General features: G+C 46.0%; 1 protein-coding gene across 1 annotated transcript in view; it reads left to right on the top strand.

Annotated features, from left to right (window-relative positions):
- PKD1L3 (polycystin 1 like 3, transient receptor potential channel interacting) overlaps positions 1-25,685 on the top strand; it is a 64,645-nt gene that overhangs the window by 20,734 nt on the left and 18,226 nt on the right. Inside the window, 18 exon segments of the mRNA XM_047711834.1 lie at positions 191-367; positions 1,029-1,156; positions 1,251-1,377; positions 2,437-2,565; positions 2,899-3,130; positions 5,505-5,698; positions 7,710-7,943; positions 9,070-9,171; positions 9,440-9,618; positions 11,804-11,836; positions 11,838-11,914; positions 11,917-11,944; positions 14,515-14,711; positions 15,064-15,263; positions 15,725-15,905; positions 16,505-16,697; positions 16,798-17,069; positions 21,583-21,768. Of these exon segments, the coding sequence (XP_047567790.1) occupies positions 191-367; positions 1,029-1,156; positions 1,251-1,377; positions 2,437-2,565; positions 2,899-3,130; positions 5,505-5,698; positions 7,710-7,943; positions 9,070-9,171; positions 9,440-9,618; positions 11,804-11,836; positions 11,838-11,914; positions 11,917-11,944; positions 14,515-14,711; positions 15,064-15,263; positions 15,725-15,905; positions 16,505-16,697; positions 16,798-17,069; positions 21,583-21,768 (2,869 nt within the window).

The raw sequence follows: 25,685 nt of genomic DNA, 5'->3' as shown, positions 1-25,685 counted from the left end.
GTCAGTTCCTTAGAATAACATGAAGTACGAATCCTCCCTATAGGTAATATGTAATGTATTTTCTTCTCCTGCCAGGTTGTAATAGTGCTTTTTTATAGAGAACATCGAACTCCTAATGAGAAGAGCACAAATAAATTGAAAACAGACAGAAACAGCTCAGGCGTGTGTGTTTGCTTCCTTAAACTCCCAGGTCAGTGTCCTCAGTCCACTTGGTGACCCGAATGGGCAGTTACCTGGGAGCGCATATGAGAGCAACAGCAGTCTGGGCTTCAAAAACCCCATGACTGTCTGCCTCATTCACTCCCTTGACGATGTCGTGGAAGCTGGTGAAGCCAGTCTGCAAAGATCCAAGCATGACATTGAGCAGGTAGGTGCAGGAGATGCTCATGTTGATCTCATTTTAGAAACTTTTTAATCGTCGGGGTGCCTGGGTGGCTCAGTGAGTTTAAGCCTCTGCCTTCAGTTCAGGTCATGATCTCAGGGTCCTGGGATCGAGCTGCACATCAGGCTCTCTGCTCTGTGGGGAGCCTGCTTCCTCCTCTCTCTCTGCCTGCCTCTCTGCCTACTTGTGATCTCTGTCAAATAAATTTTAAAAATCTTAGAAAAGAAAAGAAACTTTTTAATCATGAGGCCCCTGTGTGGCACAGTCGGTTAAGTGTCCAACTTTTGATTTTGGCTCAGGTCATGATCTCAGGGTCGTGAGATTGAGCCCAGCGTAGGGCTCTGTGCCCGGTGCAGAGTCTGCCTAAGATTCTTTCTCCCTCTGCTCCTCTCTCTCACTCCCTCTCTTTAAAAAATGTCCAGGGCAGCTTATATCACAGGACGAAGAAATATGTCTTTGGGTGGCCCTCTTAGTTGATACAAAGGATGTTGTCTTTAGCCCAACTGGAAGTACTTTCTATGGGTCTTTTCCAAGAATGTCACCTTTCCTTATGTCACCATCAAGATCTTTGTTCCCTGTCCAGCTCCTCCAAAACCATTATCCACTGAGGTTACTCAGGTCACATAGTGATTTCTTCTAAATGCAGGTAGAAAATATGCTGGAAATGGCCTTGCTGGCCCTTGGAAAGATCCAAGAAGTATTTATACAGCAGATCCGGGTTTCTGAGTCTTTAGTGACTATGACCTCTTCCATTGCTACTCTGATGCTGAGCAGGTAACAGAGGAGGAAGGGGGAGAGGTTCCTTTTAGGTTTTTGTTCCTTAGAAAACACACAGAAATTCATTTCACTTTAATTTCTCCTTCCTTAGCCAAAACATGTCAACCTGGCCTCTGAGCTCCTACAGTCTCTGGTCCCCAGCACCTGTGAGGTTAGTCTTTCCATCAACCTCAGCTTTGCAAGAGCTCTTGAACAGACACCCAGGAGTTAATGTCCAAGTGAGAGTGAATTTGATTCTGATCCAATCAGAAATGGGATTGAGGCTGCAGGCATTGAATGCCCCATGAAGGGTGTGCACCAGGAAATGTAAGCTCACCAGACCAAACAAAAGAAGGCTGGGTGCCCTGGATCTCTGTTTCACAGTGGTAGGAATGGAGGCCTTTTTTTTTTTTTTTTTTTAAAGATTTTATTTTTTACTTTTGAGAGAGAGAGAGCACACAAGCTGGGGGAAGGGGCGGAGGGAGACGCAGACTCCCTGCCGAACAGTGGGCCCGATGCAGGACTCAGTCCCAGGCCTTTGGGATCAGGATGTGAGCCGAAGGCAGACGCTTAACTAACTGAGCCACCTGGGGGCATGGGAATGGAGGCCTCTTAAAAATGATCCACGGTAGAAGTTGGGAGCGTTAAACAGACTTTGGGATTTGACAGTTTCTGGGTTAGGGTTTGAATGGATGCATATACAGGGCGCCTGGGTGGCTCAGTGGGTTAAGCCTCTGCCTTCGGCTCAGGTCATGGTCTCAGGGTCCTGGGATTGAGTCCCACATTGGGCTCTGTGCTTGGCAGGGAGTCTGCTTCCTCCTTTCTCTCTGCCTGCTTGTGATCTCTTTCTGTCAAATAAATAAAATCTTTAAAAAAAAAGTTTGAATTGGTGCATATACAAAGCTGGGAATACCTGGGTAAGTGTGGACTCAGTATATCAGCTTAGCCGCATCAGTACATTGTATTTCTTTCAGCGCTTACCTGACAGAAGTAAGATTGGTGCCTTATCCGGGAGAGCAGAATACTTACTTCCTAGTAATCATGAATCCTCCAGGTATAAAGGTGTAAAAAAGTAATAATAATTCTGAGGGTCCCAAGTAAATGACTCATCTTCAATTAATTCTTCCCATATGGTGTTCTAATGAGAAATATTTCACTTAAGATATTAGCAAAGGGAAAAAATCCCATCACTTACTTTAATTATGGATACCTGACACCTTATTACCTATAGGGGTGTTATTTCTAAAGATTTTCTGAAGATTTCAGCAATGGATGAAACCGAGTTCTCTTGTCTCTAGGTAACAGGACTAGCTTTCAATCCCTTCAGGGATTTTGATGACAAGAACATTGTTGGAAGCATCGGAAGTGTGTTGCCAAGCTCTAATCATAAATTGTTCCAAGTCGATGACTTAATAGAAGATATCGAGGTATGACATGATTATTAGGGAATGAAATAGAAGGGAATAGGAATTCTTGGAGAACAGGATGGAAGAAAGTCATTTGAGAGTCGCAGCAGTCCCATTGTTTGATTATTCCCATCTCCACTGGGGAGCTTCTACAAGGAGGTTACTTTTCCATTAGGAGAAGGTGTTTTGGTCTGAGATTGTTCTTGTCCCTTCAGGCCTGGCTCTTTGTTACCTATTAATACTCAGGGAGGAAGACTTAGGAAGTCACATTCCATTTTCGCTAGAAAGGAGACTGAAAGACGTCAGTGGATGGACCATCATGAACTTGAAGATTGATTTACTGTCTCCTTCTAGATCATGCTGTGGAGAAATGTTAGCATGGAAAGCCATCACACCAGTGTCAACGTGAGCTCAGATCATTTTATTATTGTAGTGAACATCACTTTCCTGGAGAAATCCCTGATTGTATGCATAGAGCCTGAAAGTCGCCTTTTAATGACACTCTACCTGGGGTTCCAGTATCAGCCGAACCACACCCACTTTGACCTGAACGTCACGCTTCCAAAGACTCAGGTGTGGCAAAAAGGTAAAGCCCCAATCAGAAACTTACTTTTTTTTTTTTAAGATTTTATTTATTTATTTGACAGACAGAGATCACAAGTAGGCAGAGAGAGAGAGAGGAAGGGAAGCAGGCTCCCTGCTGAGCAGAGAGCCCGATGCGGGGCTAAGTCCCAGGACCCTGGGATCATGACCTTAGCCGAAGGCAGAGGCTTAACCCACTGAGCCACCCAGGCGCCCCAGAAACTTACTTTGAAATCTTTGAAATGCATTTTCTTCTTTTTTTTTTTTCCTTTTTATTTTGAGGTAACTGTGGGTTCTCATGCAATTGTGAAAAATTAAACAGATCTGTATCTCACCCAGTTTTTCCTACTGGTGACGTCCTACTTAACTACAGCACAATATCCTCACCAGGAAATGACACTGGTACAATGCATTGACCTCATTGGGATTCACCAGTGTTACACGCACTCGTGTATGTGTGTTTATTAGTTCTATGGAATTGCATCACGTGTGTAAATATACATGACCATGAAATGCATTTTTTAAAAAGATGGATTGTGGAATGGATCGAGATCTATAGGTGATAAAGCAAATTTAGTAAATTTTTTAAGTTTTACTTATTTAAGCAATCTTCACACCCCATGTGGGGCTCAAACTCTTGACCCCAAGATCAAGAATCACATGGTCTTCTGACTGAGCCAGCCAGGTGCCCCAAATTCAGTAAAATGTTAATTATAGAATCTGTTCGGGGATTATTTGGGTGTTCACTGTGAAATAGTCCACTTTCTGCATGGTTGAAAATTTCCATAATGTTGAGAATAAAATCCCAGCACAGTGGGTTATATCTATATTTCAACCTTTATTTCTAATCTTAGGTTTGGGTAAGGACAGAGATGTCTCAGTAGGTCTTGGTGTAATACCAGACAGACTACTTTGTGGCTTAGAATAGTTAAGAATTTCTGCAATACATAAATAGGGCCTGGATATACTTGACCGAGAAACATAGTCACCAGATATCACTTTAATACTGGGGAGTCGGGATGGGGTAACGGGGAGATGGGCACAAAGGAGGGCATGTAATGTGATGAGCACTGGGTGTTATTTAAAACTGATGCATCACTGAACTCTACCCCTGAAACTTGTAATACACTATATGTTAATTTAAAGAAAAAAATTATTCTAAAGCTATAGGGAAGTCTTAAGAGCTAAGCCTTCGAATTTAAAAAACAATGGGATGGGGGGAGTCATTGGAATGGATAAAGCATGTCGTAGTCTCCTGTTAGGGTCTTCCCGGGCTGAGTGAGCTGCCCCTGGCTCTCGTGTCGGCCTCACTGACACAGGGCTCACCGCTGCAAGGCTCTGTCTGCGCTACCAGTGGGTTCTCTCCCCATTGGGAGCACGCGCTCCCATCTTCCGTGCCCATCTTGACAGTATCATATTTGCAGTTGGAGGGGATCTTAGACAACCTCTGGTCCAGAGTCCTTGTCTGAAAAGTGAGAAAGCTAGGGAGATTGTGGGACTCGCCATAGCCCTTCCCAGCCACCTGGTGACAGAGCCAGACCTGGAATCAGGGCTCTTTCCTGCAATCAGTCTGGCTCTTTCCATCATTGCTTCGTTTGGGGGCTTCTTTTGCTTGCTAGGTCTTATAGCTACTCATTGTGATGGATGACGATTTCATTTTTCTAAAATTCATAAAATCCTGACCCGTTAGACCTAAATCTTCATTCGTCAAAAAAAATACAGTTTCTTATTGGAACAGGAGTGATGCAGAGCCCCAGGTTGTATCACCGGTCATTATCTTGAAAATCATTTGTGGGGCGCCTGCATGGTACAGTCAGCTAAGCGTCCGACCCTTGGTTTCGGCTCCGATCATGAGGTCAGGGTCATGGGATCCAGCTGTGCTCAGCACGGATTCTTCCTGAGAATCTCTCTCCCTCTCCCTCTGCTCCTCCCGCTCATAGTGCACTCGTGCACACGCGCTCTCTCTCTCAAATGTTAACAAAATCATTTGTTAATTCCAGGCTTAATCATTTCCCTATTTGTAAACTAATGATAATAATACATCCTTCATAAGGAAGGTTCTCATGGTACTTTTGTCCCATTTAAAAGGCAACTAAGCGGGGCGCCTGGGTGGCTCAGTGGGTTAAAGCCTCGGCCTTCGGCTCAGGTCATGATCCCAGGGTCCTGGGATCAAGCCCTGTATCGGGCTCTCTGGTCAGCAGGGAGCCTGCTTCCTCCCCTCTCTCTGCCTGCCTCTCTGCCTACTTGTAATCTCTGTCTGTCCAATAAATAAATAAAATCCTTTAAATAAAGAAAGAAAGAGAAAGAAAGAAAGAAAGAAAGAAAGAAAGAAAGAAAGAAAGAAAGAAAGGCAACTAAGCATTGTTCTTGGTTCTCAGCTGAGGAATATACATGGGTGCTGAGCCCAGAGAGCCTGCGGCATGGGACCGGCACCTACCACGTGATGGCCACATGGAATGAAAGCAAAGAGAGCGCCCGGCAGACACCCGCCCGGTTCTCGGTGGTGACGGCCGTCACGCAGTGTTATTTCTGGGACAGCCACAACAGCATGTGGAAGAGCCGTGGATGCCACGTAAGAAGCCACGCCACTTGCTCTTTCTCTACCGCCTGCGCTGGCATGAAATGCAGAGCATCTCCTACCTTGTTTGCGGGGGAGGGAGCCTAGAAAGAAAAATCAGCAGAAGGGAAATAAGTCAGCCTGGGAAAACGGAGAAGGAATGTGTGTAGCAGGCCAGGACAGTGTGCCTCTTTGGAGCTGGCTTGTGCCCCATATGTGTAATTCCTTTCCTAAACTCAGTCCAGGGTGAATCTGACAGTTTTAGATATAGTAATATGCAGGAGTTCTAAAATATTAAATATGTGGTGGGTAAAAGGAAAACTTCTTGCTTAATAAAAGAGAACTTTTAGGGGTGCCTGGGTGGCTCAGTTGTTAAGTGTCTGCCTTCAGCTCAGGTCATGATCCTAGGGTTCTGGGATCGAGCCCCATATCTGGCTCCCCGCTCAGCGGGGGGCTTCTTTCTCTCTCTCTCCTGCTTCCCCTGCTTTTATTCTTTTTCTCTGGCAAATAAAATCTTCAAAAAATAAAAATTAAAAAGAGAACTTTTATAAAAATAAGCTAGCCGAGGCATCTGGGTGGCTCAGTCAGTTAAGCGTCTGCCTTCAGCTCAGGTCATGATCCTGGGGTCCTGGGATCGAGCCCTACATCGGGCTCTCTGCTCAGCGGGAACCTGCTTCCCCCTCTCTCTCTGACTGCCTCTCTGCCTACTTGTGATCTCTGTCTGTCAAATAAATAAATAAAATCTTTTTAAAAAATCTTTTAAAAAAATGGCTCTGCATTTTCACGCTGGTGAATTTGTACGATCCCGTCTGATTTAAGTCCTGGTTCAGTTGCACAAAGACTGTGGTGCAAGGTTCTGGAAATCATGAGGCTGTTCATAAAAGAGCTGAGAGGGGTCATTCACACGGGAATAGAGGGAAAGAGGATGCTCTGGAAGGCACTGACACCATTCATGGCCTCAGCAGAGATTTCTGGAAGATCTGGAACAAAGCCTTTCTAGCAAATCCTCTACATGGGAGCCTGTTCAATAGCAGATTCTGTTGTAGTAAAGGAGGGTGGGACCTGAGCTTCTGCCTTTCTAACAAGCTCCCAGGTGCTGTCAGTGCTCCGAGTTGCGGAGATGGCACTTTGAATAGCAAGACTCACCCAGCAGTGACCCCACTACTCACAAAAAGCACCAGGGGGTTTCCTGCCTCCTTGAAGGCCTGTACAGCATTTGGACCCCCATGCAAGGAACAGAGCTGCCGGAGTCCTCCCAGGGCAAGAGATAGACCCGGCACCCAGAGCTTGACCTTGTGGCATGGAAAACAGTCAGTCATACTGACACACGAGTGATGCTGGGCATGCTTTGGGTCTCTGTGTAAATGGTACCATTTGTACCATCCTTCTTTAACTTTTTTTTTTTTTTTTTAAGATTTTATTTATTTGACAGGGAGAGAGAGCACAAGCAAGAGGAGTGGGAGAGGGAGAAGCAGATTCCCTGCTGAGCAGAGAGACTGATGTGGGGCTCAATTCCAGGACCCTGGGATCATGACCTGAGCCAAAGGCAGACGCTTAACTGACTGAGCCACTCAGGTGTCCCCTTTAACTTGTATTTTTCACTCAGCATTTATGCGCAATGCTATTATCTGGCTCTGACTCATTCATTTTAACTGCTAGAGAATATTCCATCAGTAGAGAGTAGTAGCCCTCTACTTCTTTGTTTGTATGTTCTGCTGTTACTGGACATACACAGGTCGTTTCCGATTCTTTGGTTATGAACAGCAGCGACGGAAACATTCTTTCTCACGTCTCCTTGTGCGCATGTGCAGACTTCCCCTGGGGTCTGTGTTCACTCCTGGAATGGCCAGAGGCCAAGGCTGCCAGATCGCTCTACACGCTGCTTCCCGCAGCCTCCGTGACCACCAGCGGTGAATATGCAGCCCGGACAGTTTTCCCTCTCAGAACTGCCTATGTTTGTGTTTTATGATTGTCCCTTCCTTAGCACTCTGTTCAGTTAGAATCAGCGTCTTGATTCTAATTACAGGTTGGGCCACAGAGCACGGTTTTGAGGAGGACGCAGTGTCTCTGTAACCGCCTGGCCTACTTCAGCAGGGACTTCTTCATTGTGCCCCGGACCGTGAACATTAAGGACACGATCAAGCTGTTCCTTCACGTGACCAACAACCCTGTTGGGGTGTCTTTGCTGGCCAGCCTTTTAGGATTCTATATACTCACGTGTGTGTGGGCTTGGAGAAAGGATCAAGCAGACATGCAGAAGGTGAGACATTGATTCTAGAAGCTTTGCCACAGTGTCTTGAGTGTGTTGAACAAGATGGAAAAAACCCTTGACCAGAAGAGGCTGGTAGCGTGGTACTTTGTGGCGTAGAAATTCAGGGGGGACTTTTCCCTCATGTCTCCTGTCTGCTTAGCAACTTAATGCTCTATCTCCTTTTTTTTTTTTTCTTTTCCTTTAGTGGAGGTTGAACCCTCCTGTGTTTTGTTTAGGTTAGGAATCACACAGAACATCTAGAGAACTTAACCAAAATCAAATGCAAGTTTGTTTCACTTTATACATTGGATATAAAATTATGTGGAAGTGAAATGATAATTTCATGTAACTGTGATAGATAAGAAACCTGTAAGGAATCTCTTTTTTGAACAACAACAAAAAATCCCTTGATGGCATCCTCTTTTTTTTTTTAAGGATTTATTTATTTATTTTAGAAAGAGCAAGTGCACAGGGGGAAGGACAGAGGGAGAGGGAGAAAGAAACTTAAGCAGACTGTGCGCTGAGTACAGAGCCCTTTGCAGACCTCGATCTCACAGTCCTGAGATCACAGCCTGAGCTGAAGTCAGGTGTCAGGTGCTCAACCAACTGAGCCACCCAGACACCCTGATGACAGCCTCTTCTTAGCATCCATTGCATACGTTTTTTATTAGTATGTTTTCTTACCCTTGGAAATTCTAGAATACATGCCATCCATTTCTTTGTTGCTATGGGTGAAGAGTTGCCAGTTTTTATAGATAAAAACATAGGACACCCAGTTAAATTTGAATTTCATATAGTGAATGCATTTTTAGTCTAAGTGTGCTCCCCAATGATTCATGTTTATCAGAGATTCACACTTAACTAGGTGTCCTCCGGGTTGTGTGATAATCCTCTCTGCATGGGAGGGAGGTAGAAAGATTTCAAAGCCCAAGACCTGATCGGGGATTCTGTGACTATTTCATTTTTGAGGCATAAAGCTGGGTCTTCCAGCCCTCACCAGTGTTCTGTCCCTTGGGTCTGCTTGTTTACCTCTCACTCACAAGACCTCCTTGCTCTCCATCGGGTTGTCGAAGCTGGACCGCTGATCCTCCTGCTTCTCAGGCCAAGATCCTTCTTGGTTCTGCTTTCCCTGAAGGTGAAGGTCACTGTCCTAGCCGATAATGGCCCCAGCTCTCAGTTTCACTACCTGCTTCAGGTCTCCACTGGCTATCGAAGAAGGGCTGCCACAACAGCTAAGGTTAGTGAAATGAGTGGTCTTCGCCCTTGGCTTGCGTCTTCTAGCGCACAAGACGCGCTCTGACCTGATGACACCCCACCCTCCAGGAGCACGTTAGGAGCACAGGTCCTGGTTCTAAACTGTATGTGTGTAGAGCCTGCTGAGCTTGTCCAGCCCCCCAGCGACTTCACCTTGGTAGTTTTCTCTGTCTCCTTCTTTCCCCTGAAGGATAAACTCAAGGGGTCATGTTAGAACATCCTGCATTTTATCTTTCCTTGTTGTGTTTAAGGTGGTTATCACCCTTTATGGATCAGAGGGACGGAGTGAGCCCCATCACCTTTGTGACCCCCAGAAGGCAGTCTTTGAGAGAGGGGGACTGGACGTCTTCCTCCTCACCACCCAGTCCTCCCTCGGGGAGTTGCACGGCCTACAGCTCTGGCATGACAACTCGGGGGCCAGCCCTTCTTGGTAAGTACCTGTGTCGGGCGGCCTTGTCCTTCCTTCTCTGTTGATCCCCCAGTTTGGGGGCGAGACCAGCATGCCACCGCCACTCAGAACAATAACACTTTGGGCGAAATCATAAATGACTAGTAGATTTAAATTTCAAAGCATCTACAAAGGGGAAACTCTGAAAAGAAACAGGGAAAATTAACAATATGATTCTGTGTGGATGGTAAAGTGACAGGTGATTTTTTTCTTTTATTTTCATTTAATGGTGTCATGATTGTGAAGACCAAATCATGTCAATTTACTGCCCAAAGTGTTGTAAATGAGAAGTATCCCTACACATGAAAAATATCTTTATTTTTTAAAAGATTTTATTTATTTATTAGAGATAAAGAGTGAGCAAGTGAGAGAGAGAGAAAGAGTATAAGCAGGGGGAGGGGCAGAGGTTGAGGGAGAAGGAGACGTTCCCACTGAGCTGGGAGCCCAACAGGAGGCTTGATCCCAGGACCCTGGGATCGTGACCTGAGCCAAAGGCAGACACTTAACCAACTGAGCCAGCCGGGTGCCCCAAAAAATATCTTTGAAAAGTAAACTTAATAAACGACTCTTCACTAAATACACTTCCGGTCAAAATTAAGAGCTTCAGAAGAGAGAAAAGGAGGGCAGAATCCTGATGTGGGACAGGCCCAGGGAACTTGTGAGGAAAAGGGTCAGTGATGAGGCCATGAACTGGACATGCGTGAAGTCCACGTGCTTCTGCTCTTCCTGCCGCCGCCCTCAGAACGAGGGGAGGTGTGTGGAGAGAGTAAAGATGGCGTTAACTAAGATCAAGACTATTGACCGGGGTTAGGAAAACAGAAGGGAATGGAGTCAAAGGTCTAAGGCACAGGGACTCTGATCAGTCAGTTGCTGAGTGTTGCCCACTGCAAAGAGTACGCTCCCTGCCCGAAGGCATTAGCAGCAGGAGTCTCTCTGCGCTACGCGAGGCCAGTCGAGTCTAAGCATTTGCTTGCTGCTTCTCCTCTGTTCAGGCATCTACAAAGCGCTTGGACACTGATTGCGGTTTGATTTATAAAGGGGAATAACACATAATGGGCCCCTGAAGAGATGCATAATGTCTCAGGTCATCAAAAATGCAAGTTAAAAGCACAGTGAGAGCCCTGAACATCTGTCTAGAATGACTGGAATAAAGTCTGACAAAATTGAGTTGGGGTGACGTTGGGAGCCACTGGAACTCATGCGCCTCAGGCAGGAGCACACAGCGGTGCAGCCACATGAACGGACGGTTTGGCAGGGCTTGTGAAGGCCCACAGACATGTATGTACCACCTGACCCAGAAATTGCACTCCTAGGTGATCACCCAAGATCAATGAAAACGCACGTCCGTTCCAGGACTTACACACATACATTCATAGCAGCTTTGTTAATAGTTATCCAAAACTAGGAACAGCACGCGTGCCCATCAGGTGAATGAAGAAACAAATGTTAGCACGTTCACTAAAAGGAGTACAGCCCACCAACACAAAGAACGATCTACTGATACAGTGACGTGGGTGAATGCCAGAAACATTTTACAAAGCAAAAGAAGCCAGACACAAAAGGAAACATGCCATATGCATCCACATATATGAAATTCTAAAAAAAGCAAACTAGTCTGAGGGACAGAAAGCAGATCAGTGGTCACCTGGGGCTAGGGGTGGCCCTCAGCGGGGCTGACTGGAAAGGGGCACAGGGAACTTTTGGGAGTGATAATTTGATGGTGGTGGTGCTTACACAGTATTTATATTTCTCAAAATGTGTTGACCTGTAGAGTGTACAGAACCCAGTATGATGAGAAGTCATTAATGTGAATGTTGAAGACCAGTCCCCACCCGCCAGGGACGCCCCTTCAGGCCCTGGTGACAGAAGACAGAGGCAGGTGGGCTGTACAAACAGGCGACTGGCGTGTATGAACAAGGAAAGTTAAGGGAGACATACACACACTGGAGTGTTCCCGAGTGACAGAAGGCTGCATTCTGGTTTTGATACATAATTCCCTTAGAGGTCAGGAAGGGAACACTTGGATCAGCTCTTGTCTCTTTCTTTAGTTCTTGCCTCACAATGAAAAGAATCCATTTCCCGACAGGGCAAGATGACCTCTTGTTGCAGCAGCTGGTTCGCACCCACCCCACCCCCCTGTAACATACCTACCTTCATTTTACCGTAGGTACGTAAACCAGGTCACTGTCAGTGACCTGGCAGGTGAAATGGTACTTCCTGTGCAACTGTTGGCTGGCGGTGGACCTCGGAGAGTGCGAGCGTGACTGGGTCTTTGTGCCATCTTGAAGAAAGAGCTCTTTTCCTTTAGGTATTGGTGGGAAATGGTGGTCTGCAGGTGACTGTGCTCGTTTTTCTTCATTCTTTCTGCTGCTCAGATGGGATAACGCCAACTGACCTGTCTTCAGGTTTGCTGATTGTTTCCTCTGCCTGCTCAGATCTGCCGTGGAGCCTTCCCAGTGAACTTTGCATTTCAATGCATGTATTTTTCAACTGTGGCCTTTCTGTGTGGTTCTTTTAAAAAATAATTTCTGGGCCCCTGGGTGGCTCAGTGGGTTAAGCGACTGCCTTCAGCTCAGGTCATGATCCTGGAGTCCCGGGATCGAGTTCCACATCGGGCTCCCGGCTCCGCGGGGAGTCTGCTTCTCCCTCTGACCTTCTCCTCGCTCATGCTCTCTCTCACTGTCTCTCTCATCTCTCAAATAAATAAATAAAATGTTTTTAAAAATAATAATAATTTCTGTATATTTACTGATGTTTTCTATTTGGCAAGACGCCATTCTCATTCACTTTCCTTTAGTTCTTTAGACATGGTTGTCTTTGGTTCTTTGAACACATTTAATATAGCTGATTTGGGGGTGGCTGGGTGGCTCAGTCCTTAGGCGTCTGCCTTCAGCTTGGGTCATGATCCCAGAATCCTGGGATCGAGCCCCGCATCCATCGGGCTCCCTGCTCACAGAGAGCCTGCCTCTCCCTCTGCCTGTTGCTCCCCCTGCTTGTGTGTGCTCTCTCTATCTCTCTTTCTGTCAAATAAGTAAATAAGGGCACCTGAGTGGCTCAGTGGGTTAAGCCGCTGCCTTCGGCTCAGGTCATGATCTCAGGGTCCTGGGATCGAGTCCCGCATTGGGCTCTCTGCTCAGCAGGGAACCTGCTTCCCTCTCTCTGTCTCTGCCTGCCTCTCTGTCTACTTGTGATCTCTCTCTCTGTCAAAATAAATACATAAAAAATATTTAAAAAAATAAGTAAATAAAATCTTTAAAAAAGCTTATTCGGGGGTGCCTGGGTGGCTCAGTGGGTTGAGCATCTACTTCAACTAAGGTCGTGATCCCGGGGTCCTGGGATCGAGTCCCGCTTTGGCCTCCTTGCCCGGCAGGGAGCCTGCTTCTCCCTCTGCCTGCTTCTTCCCCTGCTTGTGGACACGCTCTTGCTCTCTCTCTCTGACAAATAAGTAAATAAAATCTTTAAAAAAAAATAGCTTATTTAAAGTCTCTTCCTAGTATATCCTGTGTCTCGACTTCCTCAGGGACAGTGAGGCTGTGTATGTGCACGCACACATTCATGAGTGAGTTATACTTTGTTGTTTCTTTTAGTGTCTTGTGATCTTTTGTTAAAAACTGACCATTTTAAATATATTTTTTAAAGATTTTATTTATTTGTCAGAGATCACAAGTAGGCAGAAAGGCAGGCAGGTGGGTGGGGAGCTGGCTCCCTGCTGAGCAGAGAGTCCGATGCAGGGCTCAATCCCAGGACCCTGAGATCATGACCTGAACCGAAGGCAGATACTTTAGCCCACTGAGCCACCCAAGTGCCCAAAACTGACCATTTTAAATAATGGAATGTGGCGATGCTGGAAATCATATTTCCTTTCCCTGCCCCAGGATTATGTTGTTCTTAGTAGTTGTTATTGTTATTTGGTTAGTGACTTTTTCTGAATGAATTCTCTGTTCATTATGGCTTGCAGGTGAAGTTTCTGCTCACTTTAGTTTCGTGGTGATTTAATGTTTAGACAGAGATTTTGTAAATGCCCGGAACCAGTAAGCCTCCCAGTCTTTGCTGGGAGTTTTGTGTGCGTGTCATGGCATCCCTTCACCACTCTCCCTTCCCCCACCCACGAAACACTTTTAATTCCAGTTACCCTACACGAGGCAACTCCCACCTGTGTACTACCTTCTTCCAGACCTGGAGCCCAGAAATCCTGTGACTTCCCTGCTTACCACCATTTTTTCTAATTCCACTTCTCCTCAGAGATATTTATCGTGTTTTTAAGCCCAGCCAGTATGTGTTATTCTTTTTTTTTGTAGCTTATTGATAGTTCCTCCACATTTTGAGTAGAGCAGGTGCTCAAAGTGTGAATTTACCAAACTATCTTGAGTGGAAGCCTGATGCAAACTTTTGTAGAGCAAAAGATTTATCAAAACTCTTAGGAAGTTTTAAAAAAACAGTTTTTAATTTTAAACTCTCATACAATATAAATTAACCTTATCCTCAAAAACCTCATGTCCAGGGGTGCCTGGGTGGCTCAGTCATTAAGCCTCTGCCTTTGGCTCAGGTCATGATCCCAGGGTCCTGGGATAGAGCCCCGCATCAGTCTCCCTGCTCAGCAGGAAGCCTGCTTCTCCCTCTCCCACTCCCCATGCTTGTATTCCCTCTCTTATTGAATCTTTCTCTGTCAAATAAATAAATAAAATATATTTTTAAAAAACCTGGTGTCCTAACATCACAAAGGAGTCCCACTGCCATGTCATTTGGAAGCATCTTGATAGGGCATCAGATGGTGGCTGAGTTGTCATGGTGAGCTTGTGGCTGGACAAAATACATCTTTGCCTGGGACCCCATCAGGATGCCAACTCACATCTGTCCTGTTCTCATTTATCTTCTTAGACACCTGTTCTCGTCCCTCATTGTAGAGAAGCTCACCCAGGACCATCTGTGGCTCTCGGTCTTAACGCGACATCCCTGGAACCGGTTTACGAGCGTCCAGAGACTCACTTGTTGCCTGACGTCGCTGCTGTACGACATGGTGGTCAATGTCATGTTCTGGAGGAGAAGCAGCAGCACGGCTGAGAGAGACGAGCCAGGTGCGGGTGAGCCTGGCGTGGGGTGTTGGTGGCGCGCAATCCTTTCACTGTATCGCACCCTCCTTCCTTTCAGGGTCAGAAACAGGGTCCTGAGGTGCCTTTGTTTTCGCTTTGCTTTGAATGCTCTAACAGACTTCCACCCTGTTCCCGTTCATGAATGAGTGAAGCAGCCTTAGGAACAGCACGTCAGTCTTAGCCTTAGATGTCCTGTCCCTAGATAATGTCCATGAGGATGTCCTGTCTTTGGATAATCATGGCTGACTTGCCAAACAGATACCTAAAGCTGGGAGGGCAATGACTGAGATGACTTCAGCTCTTGAGGATGAAGGCTGCTGTCATGTTCTTCTTCCAGTGGGTCCGTTTCCTGTGACCTGGTCCCAGCTGCTCACCAGCATCCAAACTGCTGTCCTTCTCTTCCCCGTCAATCTTATAATTGGGCGCCTCTTCCCGCTGATCCAGCCACACAAACCCCTGCCTCTCTTTCCTCCCAGACAAGTCTCCTGCCTCCCAGAGGCTCCTTTTGAGCCTCTGTCTCTCACAGAGGTGGCTGAGGTAAGCCTGGTACCTAATTTTATAAGTAGATGGCAGGCCCTGCTTCCACATGTAGCAAGAAAGGTCGGTGGAGAGGATCTCCTAGAAGGCTTGTGGGTCCCATTAACCTTGACAGCTTTTCCCTAAGTCCTGTGCCCTGGGCCATGATGCTCATGCCCCTCGTCTCTCCTCTTGATATATTCTGAGGACTGGATGTGAGTCCAGAAGGTACTACTCTCCAGTTTTCGTTGGTGATGTTTGATCCAGCTGTCCCCTCTTTCTTTCTGTAATCCCTCATAAAACTAGTTTTGAAGCTACTGGGAGGAGACTTCTTTCTGAGAAAGGAGAAAGAAAATGAAAAATAGAGGTTCTTCCCACTGAGCATTCACTCTCAGAGTAAAGAGACGACCCTGCCATGTATAACTGCTATCAGTCCCGGGCGAATGTCAGACTGACTTTTCTCATCTTGGCTCCACATTCAGGAATTGAAGGAAACGGTGGGATTCCTGCTCAGGAGAAACACCTACCTACTCTCAGAGTGAGAACAATCTTTATGGGCGTCTCACAGCATTAACAAGATGGCACAGCTTTTAGCCAGCCTCGTCTCTTCTCACTTGGAGGGTCCCGGCTCTCCTCAGCGGGCAGGACCCCATCCGGCAAATGGTAAAGCTCCGCAGGTGTTGGTAACTGACGTGTTCTCTGCCTCTCACTCCCTCCTCCCTCTCGGCATAACCAACAGGCACCGTAGAACCTTCTGCTTCCGTTTCCTTAAACTTCCAGTAGAGCTGATCGCTTTCGAGACAGTATATCTGGTGATACAAAGTAAAGGATGAAGGAAAAACCCACAGAAATGCCCTCTGTTTCAGACCCCCTCACACTCCATCTGCTTTGCTAGGAGCTCTTGAGACTTGTCATTCTTTTTCTTCTATGGAACAGGCAGATTAGGAGATTTATGGAATCTTGAATATAGTTTACCTCCCACTGGGCACTTAACACCATTCTGGTGAAGAAAGCCCAATTCGGTTTCAATTTTAATTTGCTTCTAGATCAAAAGTTGTGTTTTCTTTTTTATTCTGGATCCAAGTGTAGAATTTTAGGAATTGTTATTAGCAAGTCACCGACATGCTCAGAGAAGACAGTCGTTAATTGCTGGGTCCAGTCTCCACGGTCTGGAAAACGGAACGCCCTCATCCGTGAATGACTTGCTCCTCTCTGCCACTAGTGCCTGTCCCTTGACATGTCAGCCCGGCCTGTATTTGCAGTGGTTCCTGAAAGCCACCATCATCTTTCCCGTTACCTGCTCGGAGTTCTGCAGCGGCTGCAGTCGCATTTACGCACCCTGGGTCCCACCCAGGCGGACCGGCCTCGTGACGTCCTCTATGCCACCAACCGACTGCAAAAACTCCAGGAGCTCTTGGAAACACGTATTCTTCCCACAGAGCAGGGGCCCTCCAGGTAAGGCCCCAAACCAGGCTTCCCGCATCAGCCATAATCTTCCTGCTTCTCTCTCTCAGCTGTTGCCTTTCAGCTGATTCCTTCCACCTCTGTTCTTAAGGGAGGCCACCAGTTTCCCCATCCTGAGCCCAGAAGAAGGGAGGAAGTCCATGGCTCACGGCCTGCACCGAGGGTTGACTTACCTCTGCTGGCTCTTCCTGGGCGTCACTAGCCTGGCTGCAGCCTTTTTTACTGCACTCTATAGCTTGGAACTGACCAGAGAGCAGGCCACCAGCTGGATTATGTCAGTGATGTTATCCGTGCTTCACAACCTCGTCATCAGCCAGCCTGTCAAGGTACATGAAAATGGGCGTCCCAGCATGGGGGGGGGGGGTAGGGAGGGACCCACTCGCGCTGCAGGCTGCTCACTTGGGAAGATGACACCCTTGGGTGTCAATTCAAAGTGCCTAACGGTCTGACAATTTGACCCAAAAAAGAGAAAACAGCAAAAATAGGCAGAATGAAATTTCAGGCATGTGTGAAGTCACAGAAAAAACTGGTGAGAACTGATAGACTAGTAGAAGCAGAGTGGAAAAGGATTGCCAAGAGAGGACAAGTGAAAAAAAATCAACAAACTACTTAGAAGAAAAAAAAAAACAGGAAACTTAACTTTTTATAAATTTTTTTAAAAGATTTTATTTATTTATGAGAGAACACAAGCAGGGTGAGCAGGAGAGGGAGAAGCAGACTACTCGTTGAGCAGGAAGCCCGATGTGGGGCTGGATTCCAGGACCCTGGGATCATGACCCAAGCAGAAGGCAGAGACTTTAACCCACTGAGCCACCCAGGCACCCCATCACTTTTATTTTAGAGTCAATGTTCCATTTCTCCTAGTTGTTTTGTAAATGTCTATTTTATGGTTACTTTGTTCAAATTAAGATTCAGATAAGGTCCATGTGTTGCCAGTAGTTGGTCTGTGTCAGAGTACTTTGTTTACTAAGTCTGCAGGCACCCGCTCTCTTCACACCACTCTCCGTTCTTAGTATTTCTCACAGGGCATTTGCTGGAAAAACAAACAAACAAACAAACAAACACGAATTTTGCCCAGTAGAGTTTTCAGCGTGCCGGGTGACGGGATTGCTTCTGCTTTAAGAACCCTGGAGGGTGGGCCCGCACTCCCACAGGCAAACCTGGGGAGCTCTTGAAACTCCAGACTCAGGCCTCACTCTGGACCAATTAAATAGTAATCTCTGGAGATGGATTCCAAGGCCCAACGGGTTTAAAATTTCCCTGGTGATTCTGGTGTACGGTCCCATTTGAGACCCACCCATTCCGGGGAGAGCAAGGAGTAGGTAGAGCTTAATGGAAAACTGCTGGAAGATGGGCACCTGGCTGCCTTAGTCAGTGGAGGAGCATGTGACCCGATCTCATGGTTCTGAGATTTTTTTTTTTTCAAATCTTAAAAAACAAACAAAAACTCCTGGGGGAGACCAAAAATAACAAGATCTCCATCAGGAGATTCAGTTGAATGAAACACAAAGGGTTTTGGGAAATGAAAAAGGTCACTTACCAAATACTCAAATTCTAGTAGTTGAGTTGAAGGAGATGTCACTAATGAAACTCGGATTAATGACCAGGAAAATCAAATGAACCAAAATAATGCAAAATATGAAATACATATATCAAAATACTGAAAGAGAAGAGACTCGGGAGATCCAGGGTACTGGGCATGCAGGTCATTGGAGTGGTGATAATTAAACCATCCACTGTGGCAAAGAAATAATGACTTTATGTTAGAGGCCTCAGCTGGTTTCAGGCACAGTCAGTTTTAAAAGACATGCTGAGGGGCGCCTGGGTGGCTCAGTGGGTTAAAGCCTCTGCCTTCGGCTCAGGTCATGATCCCAGGGTCCTGGGATCGAGCCCCACATCAGGATCTCTGCTCAGCAGGGAGCCTGCTTCCTCCTCTCTCTCTGCCTGCCTCTCTGCCTACTTGTTTTCTCTCTCTGTCAAATAAATAAAACCTTAAAAAAAAAAAAAAAGACATGCTGAAATGGAGGATAGTTCTGCAATGGGGCTTACGACCCCCACCCCACCGCCTGCCTCTCTGCCTACTTGTGATCTCTTTCTCTCTGTCAGGTAAATGAATAGAATCTTTAAAAAAAAATTAATAAAAAATTGATGATGGAAGAGTGTTCTAGATCCTTAGATTGAAGAATACATTTTTAGTATGGATAGGATATTACACAAGGAAAGTATTGAGACTTTCCTTAAGTGTGATAATGGTAGGAGAACGTCCTGGTTTTTAGGTGACCCCTGCTTGCAGACGGGCGCTCCTCCCTTGCGCTGTTGCAGTGTGAATTCTGGTTACGTGGTCTCACTAAATAACACCGGTGTCCCAGCAACACAGGTCAAATACCATTTACCGCGGTCTCTCACCTGTGCGTGACGGCATGAAGTTCTAACCGCATGCTTCGAGCTCTGCCATCCACGCATCACTACTTCGGGAACACCTGTGCACAGTTATACACAGTGTATAGCTGTGTTATCTCCTCTCTCAGCCCTAAACCCCTCTGACATTTTACAAAAAAAAAAAAAAAGCTAATTGAAAGAGGCAGTTGGCCAACAAAGATGTAATTGCAGCAGGGCCACCCACCTGGCTCCGTCGCTGGAACCTGTGCCTCTTGATCTCGAGATCAGGAGTTTGATCCCCACGCCGGGTGTAGAGAGCCCTTAAATAAAACGTTAATACGTAAATAAAAATAAAAGTGGCAAAACCATAATACATGGTAATGCCAGGAATCATGGGCACTCGCTCTGGGTTGAAGAAAATCTGGTGATACAGGGTACAAGCCTTCACGTTCTGCATCCCTTTAGTAAGCAAGCTTCACTTCTAAGGACGTATCCTGTGAAAATTTGGAGTACTTTATTAAAAAAAAAAAATTGGCAACAATGTAAATGCCCAAAAATAGGACACTGCTGAATTTATGAGACCGCCATATCCATTTATGGGATGCCAAGCAACCATTAAAAATGTTAAGGGAGGGGCGCCTGGGTGGCTCAGTGGGTTAAGCCGCTGCCTTTGGCTCAGGTCATGATCTCAGTGTCCTGGGATCGAGCCCTGCATCGGGCTCTCTGCTCAGCAGGGAACCTGCTTCCTCCTCTCTCTCTGCCTGCCTCTCTGCCTGCTTGTGATCTCTCTCTGTCAAATAAATAAATAAAATCTTTAAAAAAAAATGTTAAGGGATGGCTCGAGGCGCCTGGGTGGCTTAGTGGGTTAGGCCTCTGCCTTCGGCTCAGGTCATGATCCCGGGGTCCTGGGATCGAGCCCCACGTCGGGCTCTCTGCTTGGAGGGGAGCCTGGTTCCCCTTCTCTCTGTCTCTGCCTGCTTCTCTGCCTGCTTGTGATCTCTGTCTGTCAAATAGATAAATAAAATCATTGAAAGAAAAAATGTTAAGGGATGTTTAGGGTGGCTCAGTCAGTTAAGCATCTGCCTTCGGCTGAGGTCATGATCCCAGGAACCTGGGATCGAGCTCCACATCGGGCTCCCTGCTCAGCAGGAAGCCTACTTCTCCCTTTCCCACTCTCCCTGGTTGTGTTCCCTCTCTCGCTGTCTCTCTCTGTCAAATAAATAAGTAAAATCATGTTTTAAAATGTTAAGGAAAATGTAGTGATGTGGAAAGCTACTCTACAAACATATTAAGACAATTGATTAAAGGATATATTCCAAATGTTAATGTTTTCTTAAAATCTTTAGTTCTTTTTCCCCAAACTTTTATAATAAATGTATGTTACTTCAATTTTTAAAAAGTTGCAGTGGAGTGTTGGGGAAAAATATAAAAAGAGGAAGAAAAGAGATGGAAGCCACCGTATCAGATTAGCTATTGGTCTCGCTACAGTGTTGAATTTGGTTGGACCCAGGGCCAAGGGGGCTTTTTTCCCCCAAGTCGAATCCAAGGACCGTCCACCAGAGGGCGACCTTAGGTCCCCAAAGTAGACACGCCCAGAACGGCCGCCTCTGAAAGAGGGTATATGGCAGCAGGGAAGAAAGTGAAAATACAGGACAGCGAAAAGCTATCTTAAAATTCTGAGGGTACCTGTGTAGCTCGGTCATTAAGCATCTATCTTCAGCTCAGATCATGATGCCAGGGTCCTGGGATCGAGCCCCGTATCAGGCTCCCTGCCCAGCGGGGAAGCCTGCTTCTCCCACTCCCCCTGCTTGTGTTCCTGCTCTGGGTGTTTCTCCCTCTGTCAAATAAATGAATAAAATCTTTAAAAAAAAATTTTTTTTTTTAAATGCTCACCTTGGAAGAAACATGGAGCCCTAGATGGTGTGGTAAATGGGAAGACACTTGAACTTAGGAGTCATGGTAGGTTGGTGTGTGCTTGGATCAGTCCCTTCCTCGGCACCTGGAACGTAATAACACAGCCTGCTCTCTACACTTCCCAGGCTGGAGGGAAAACGGATATGCCTTCAAAACTGGCAGTCTGCCCAGTGCCAGGGAACTGGGTCAGCACATACAGTGTTGAAGTTATTGGATTTCCCAGACCAAAGAAGGCCACTTCTGTGTTTATTGGCCTTCCCTTTCTGCTGAACACAGTCTGAACACAGAGAGAGAAAGATTGGGGCCGGGGTGCATTTAGTTATAAGAATTAAAATACAACAATTTTCCTGCGGCATATTGTGTACCTTATTTCAAGTAAAATTTCTGATTAGTGGCAGAATAATTCTGGGAAGGCATATATCAGTGTTTGTAGGCCCCCCTATGTGGCAAATACATTGGTTCATCTGTTTACAGATGTTAGGTTGAACCATATGGAATTGCCAAGTCTTAGGAACCATGGAGAAGGTGTAGAGAATTTCTAAGCTAACCACTCAACTGATCGTTTCCCCCTCTTGTATCCTAGTTCAAATCCTCTTCCTTACCTTGTTGATGACTACAGTCTACTCAGCACAGAACTCGAATAGGTTTTACCTCCATCAAGTGATCCAGAGGAGCTTTTCCCATCGTCTCTCAGAGATCAGACTTCCGAAGCATTTCTACCTGTGGGCCAATCGCACCCTCCTTCCTAACCTGTATGGGGATTACAGAGGTACGGACCCAGTCCCGGGCGCCAGCTCCTTGGACACTTCTTGGTCGATGTTTTCCACCAGTTACCAATGCGTTGTCGTTACTTTAGATCTTGAGTGAGCTGTATTCTGGAAGTTGTTGAGTTCATTTATCCTCAGGATCGGTGGCTTCCTTGTGGGATTTAGAACATACCTTAGGTTCCTGGGGAAAGAAACCTAAAAGACATGCTCATCTCAGTAAAGGTGTTTTGAGTTCATTTCGGAGGGTTTTTACACAGATTGCAATTCCTATGCATTGCATGTTGATTCCTTTTTTTAAAAAAGTATTTAATTATTTATAATGCCTGTGTACCGGCGGGGGAGGGGCAGAGGGAGAAGGAGAGAGTCCATCTCCCACAGACTCCATGCTGAACCCATCACAGGGCTCAGCAGAGGGGCTCGGTCTGATGACCCTGAGATCACAACGTGAGCCGAAATCAAGAGTCGGGCTGAGTCCCTCGGGTGCCCTGTGTGTTGATTCTTTCTAGTTCGCGTTTGGATGGTGACGGCTGTAGGTTCAGCACACATTGTATGGGCAGTCTGTAACTTTGTGCTGAATAAAATACTGACCACATAGAAAGTGAATCAAACCCTGGGTGGCCTCGGCTGATGCCAGCGCGACAGGCATGGTCCCCCTTCAGTCTGGGGCTCTGCGGTATAGTGTCTGAGAGGACAGACTCGGGGGCCAGACTCTGGCCAGGTTCAGATCCTGGCACTCTACCTATTAGCAGTGTGTTCTTGGGTAAATGACAACGTGTTGTGCCTCAGTTTCCCCGTCTATATTATGAGGATAATCTTAGGACTTCCCCTGGAAGATCGATTAAAAATTCAATAGATCTTAGAACAATGTCTGACCCATAGTATACACTGGATAAGTTGTTTCTAAAACAGTTTTAAATTTTATTCATTTGAGAGAGAGCAAGAGCACAAGTAGAGGGGAGAGGCAGAGAAGAGGGAGAAGCAAACTCCCTGCTGAGCAGTGAACCCGAAGTGGGGCTCGATCCCAGGACCCTCGATCCCAGTGGGTTAAGGCAGAGGCTTAACCCACTGAGCCACCCAGGCGCCCCATGTATACATTCTCAATCTTAAAAGATACTGCCAGTCTTCTCCTTATTGTACCAACTAATGCTCCCATGAGCAATGTCTAAGTCTGCCCACATCTCCAACAGCCCAGTGCAAACTGGTGTTTTCAAACAATACCCAGGGCTCTGGAATAGATGAGAGGCTTTGTAAGTGCCCTCGTGAGAAAATGCAAGTCATAACTGAGGAAGGTGCTGTTTTCACCTCTCATTTGGGCCAACCTTCCCTCTGCCCTTGCCGTTCTTCATTCCGTCCTCCCCATGCTATGGTTTTGAACATAAATCTGTATTCTTCCCCTGTTCAGAACCTCCCGTAGTTTCTATCATACTTCAAATTGCAGACTCTTTCCAGAGCTTACAGGGGACTTCCCAGAGCTGCCCCTGACTACATCTGGACCCTCCTCCACTCCCCATCAGCCGCGCAGGCTTCGGTGCCTTCCCACATGAACACGTTCTCACCTCAGGGGACTGGGATCATGCTGATGCCTGGAGAGATCTCTGCATTGTGGTCTCTCTCACAAGCCACTCCTCAGAGAAACTGTCTCTAATCCTTCCTTACCAACGAATAGCACTGTTCCCTCCCCACCACTCTCTGTCCTCATCCTACCTAATTTTTGTTCTTAGCGCTCTCATGCCCTGGATAATGTTTGGGTACTGCCTGTCTCTCTTGCTTCTCAAATGTGCGCTCCCTGTGGACGAGGACGCTCTTTCATCCACTCTGCTCCTGGCACCTAGAGCAGGGCCTGGTGTGAGCTCAGTACAGACTGACTGAGGGGCACCTGGGTGCCTCAGTTGGTTAAGCCTCTGCCTTCAGCTCAGGTCATGATCCCAGGGTCCTGGGATCGAGCCCCGCATCAGGTTCTCTGCTCAGCAGGGAGCCTGCTCCCCCCACTCTCTCTCTCTGCCTCTCTGCCTACTTGTGATCTCTGTCTGTCAAATAAATAAAATCTTTTTAAAAAAGTGTATTCAGGTCTTTTGCCCATTTTTAAATCCGTTATTTTTGTGGTATTCAGTTGCGTGGGATCCTAGGTATTTTGGATATTGACCCCTTATTAGATGCATGGTTTACAAATACTTTCTCCCATTGCATAGTTTGACTTTTTACTTTGTTGGTCTCCGGCACTGTGCAGAAAGTTTTTTGTTGTATTCTCCCTTGTTTAATTTTGGTTTCTGATGTTCTCTCCAAAGAAATGCCAAGACCAATGTCAGGGAGCTTTGCACCTGTTTTCTTCCAGGAGTTTTACAGTTCCAGGTCTTACAGTTGAGTTGGGAATCCATCTGGAACTGATTGTTGTATGTGGCATAGGGAAAGGGTCCAGTCTGATTCTCTTGCATTCAGGTATCCAGTTTTTTCAGTCTCGTTGGTTGAAGAGACCGTCTTGCCCCACTGTGTATACTTGGCACCCTTTCCATAGAGGAGTTGGCCATAAATGCATGAGTTGATTCTGGCCTCCTCATTTAGTTCCATCATCCTGTGTGTCTGTTTTTATGCCAATAGCACACAGTTTTGATTACAATAGCTTCTGTAGTGCGGTTTGACATTAGGACATGGGATGCCTCCAGCTTTTTCCTTTTCAAGATCACTCTGTCTCTTTGGCATGTTTGGTGGGGTTCATACAAATTTTAGGATTGTTCTTCTATTTCTGTGAAAAAAACGCCTGAATTTTGATGGGTATTGCACAGAATTTGTAGATCACTTTGGGTGATACGGACATTTTAACAATATTCTTTTAATGCATAAACAGGGAATATCTTTCTAGTTATTTGTGTCTTTATTTCTTTCATCAGTGTCTTACGGTTTTCATTGTACAGACCTCTCACCCTCTCAGTTAAATCTATTCCCAGATATTTCCTTCTTTTTGATACTTTTGTAAATGAGATTATTCTCTTTCTTTTTCTGGTAATTCGTTGTCCATGTAACAAAATGCACCTGATTTTTGTGTACTGATTTTGTTTCCTGCAACTTTACTAAACTCATTTATTGGTTCTCACGGGTTTTTGTCTTTGTTTTTGTGGCGTTCTACGGGGTTTTCTATATATAAGATCATGTTATCTGTACCGGGGATCATGACCCAAGCCAAAGGCAGACGCCTAATGACTGAGCCACCCAGGTGCTCCTTTGTGCATCTTTGGAAATCATCATGTGATTTAATCCTTCGTTCTGCTAATGTGGTATATCACGTCTACTGAATTGTGTATGTTGAGTCATCCTTGCAACTCAGGACATAAACCACTCAGTTGCAGTGTGCGATCTTTTTAAATGTACTTTTGAACTTCATATGTTTGTATTTTGTTGAGGATTTTTGCATTTGTGTTCATCAGGGATACTGGCCTGTGATTTTCCTTTCTTGTAGGCTGTGGTATGAGGGTAATGTTGGCCTCATAAAATGAATTTTGAACAATTTCTTCCATTTTAATTTTTTTTAAGATTTTATTTATTTATTTGACAGAGATCACAAGTAGAGAGGCAGGTGGGGAGGGGGGCGGAAGCAGGCTCCCCACTGAGCAGAGAGCCCAATGCGGGGCTCGATCCCAGGACCCTGAGATCATGACCCGAGCTGAAGGCAGAGGCTTAACCCACTGAGCCACCCGGGGGCCCCTCCATTTTAATTTTTTGAAAGAATCCTCAAATAACAGCCCCTATAACAGTCTGTTTTAAGCTGAAAACAACTTAATTCTTCTTTAAATGTTTGGTAGAATTCACCCATGAAGCCATCTGGTCCTGGTCTTGTCTTTGTTGGGAAATTTTTGATTACGGTCTCCTTATTTGTTAATAGTCTGTTCAGATTTTCTATTTTGTCTTTATTTAGGCTTGATAAGCT

This window comes from Lutra lutra, chromosome 17, assembly GCF_902655055.1.
Source record: "Lutra lutra chromosome 17, mLutLut1.2, whole genome shotgun sequence".
In the NCBI taxonomy this organism is placed as follows: domain Eukaryota; kingdom Metazoa; phylum Chordata; class Mammalia; order Carnivora; family Mustelidae; genus Lutra; species Lutra lutra.
This window is presented reverse-complemented; position numbering and strand designations above follow the sequence as displayed.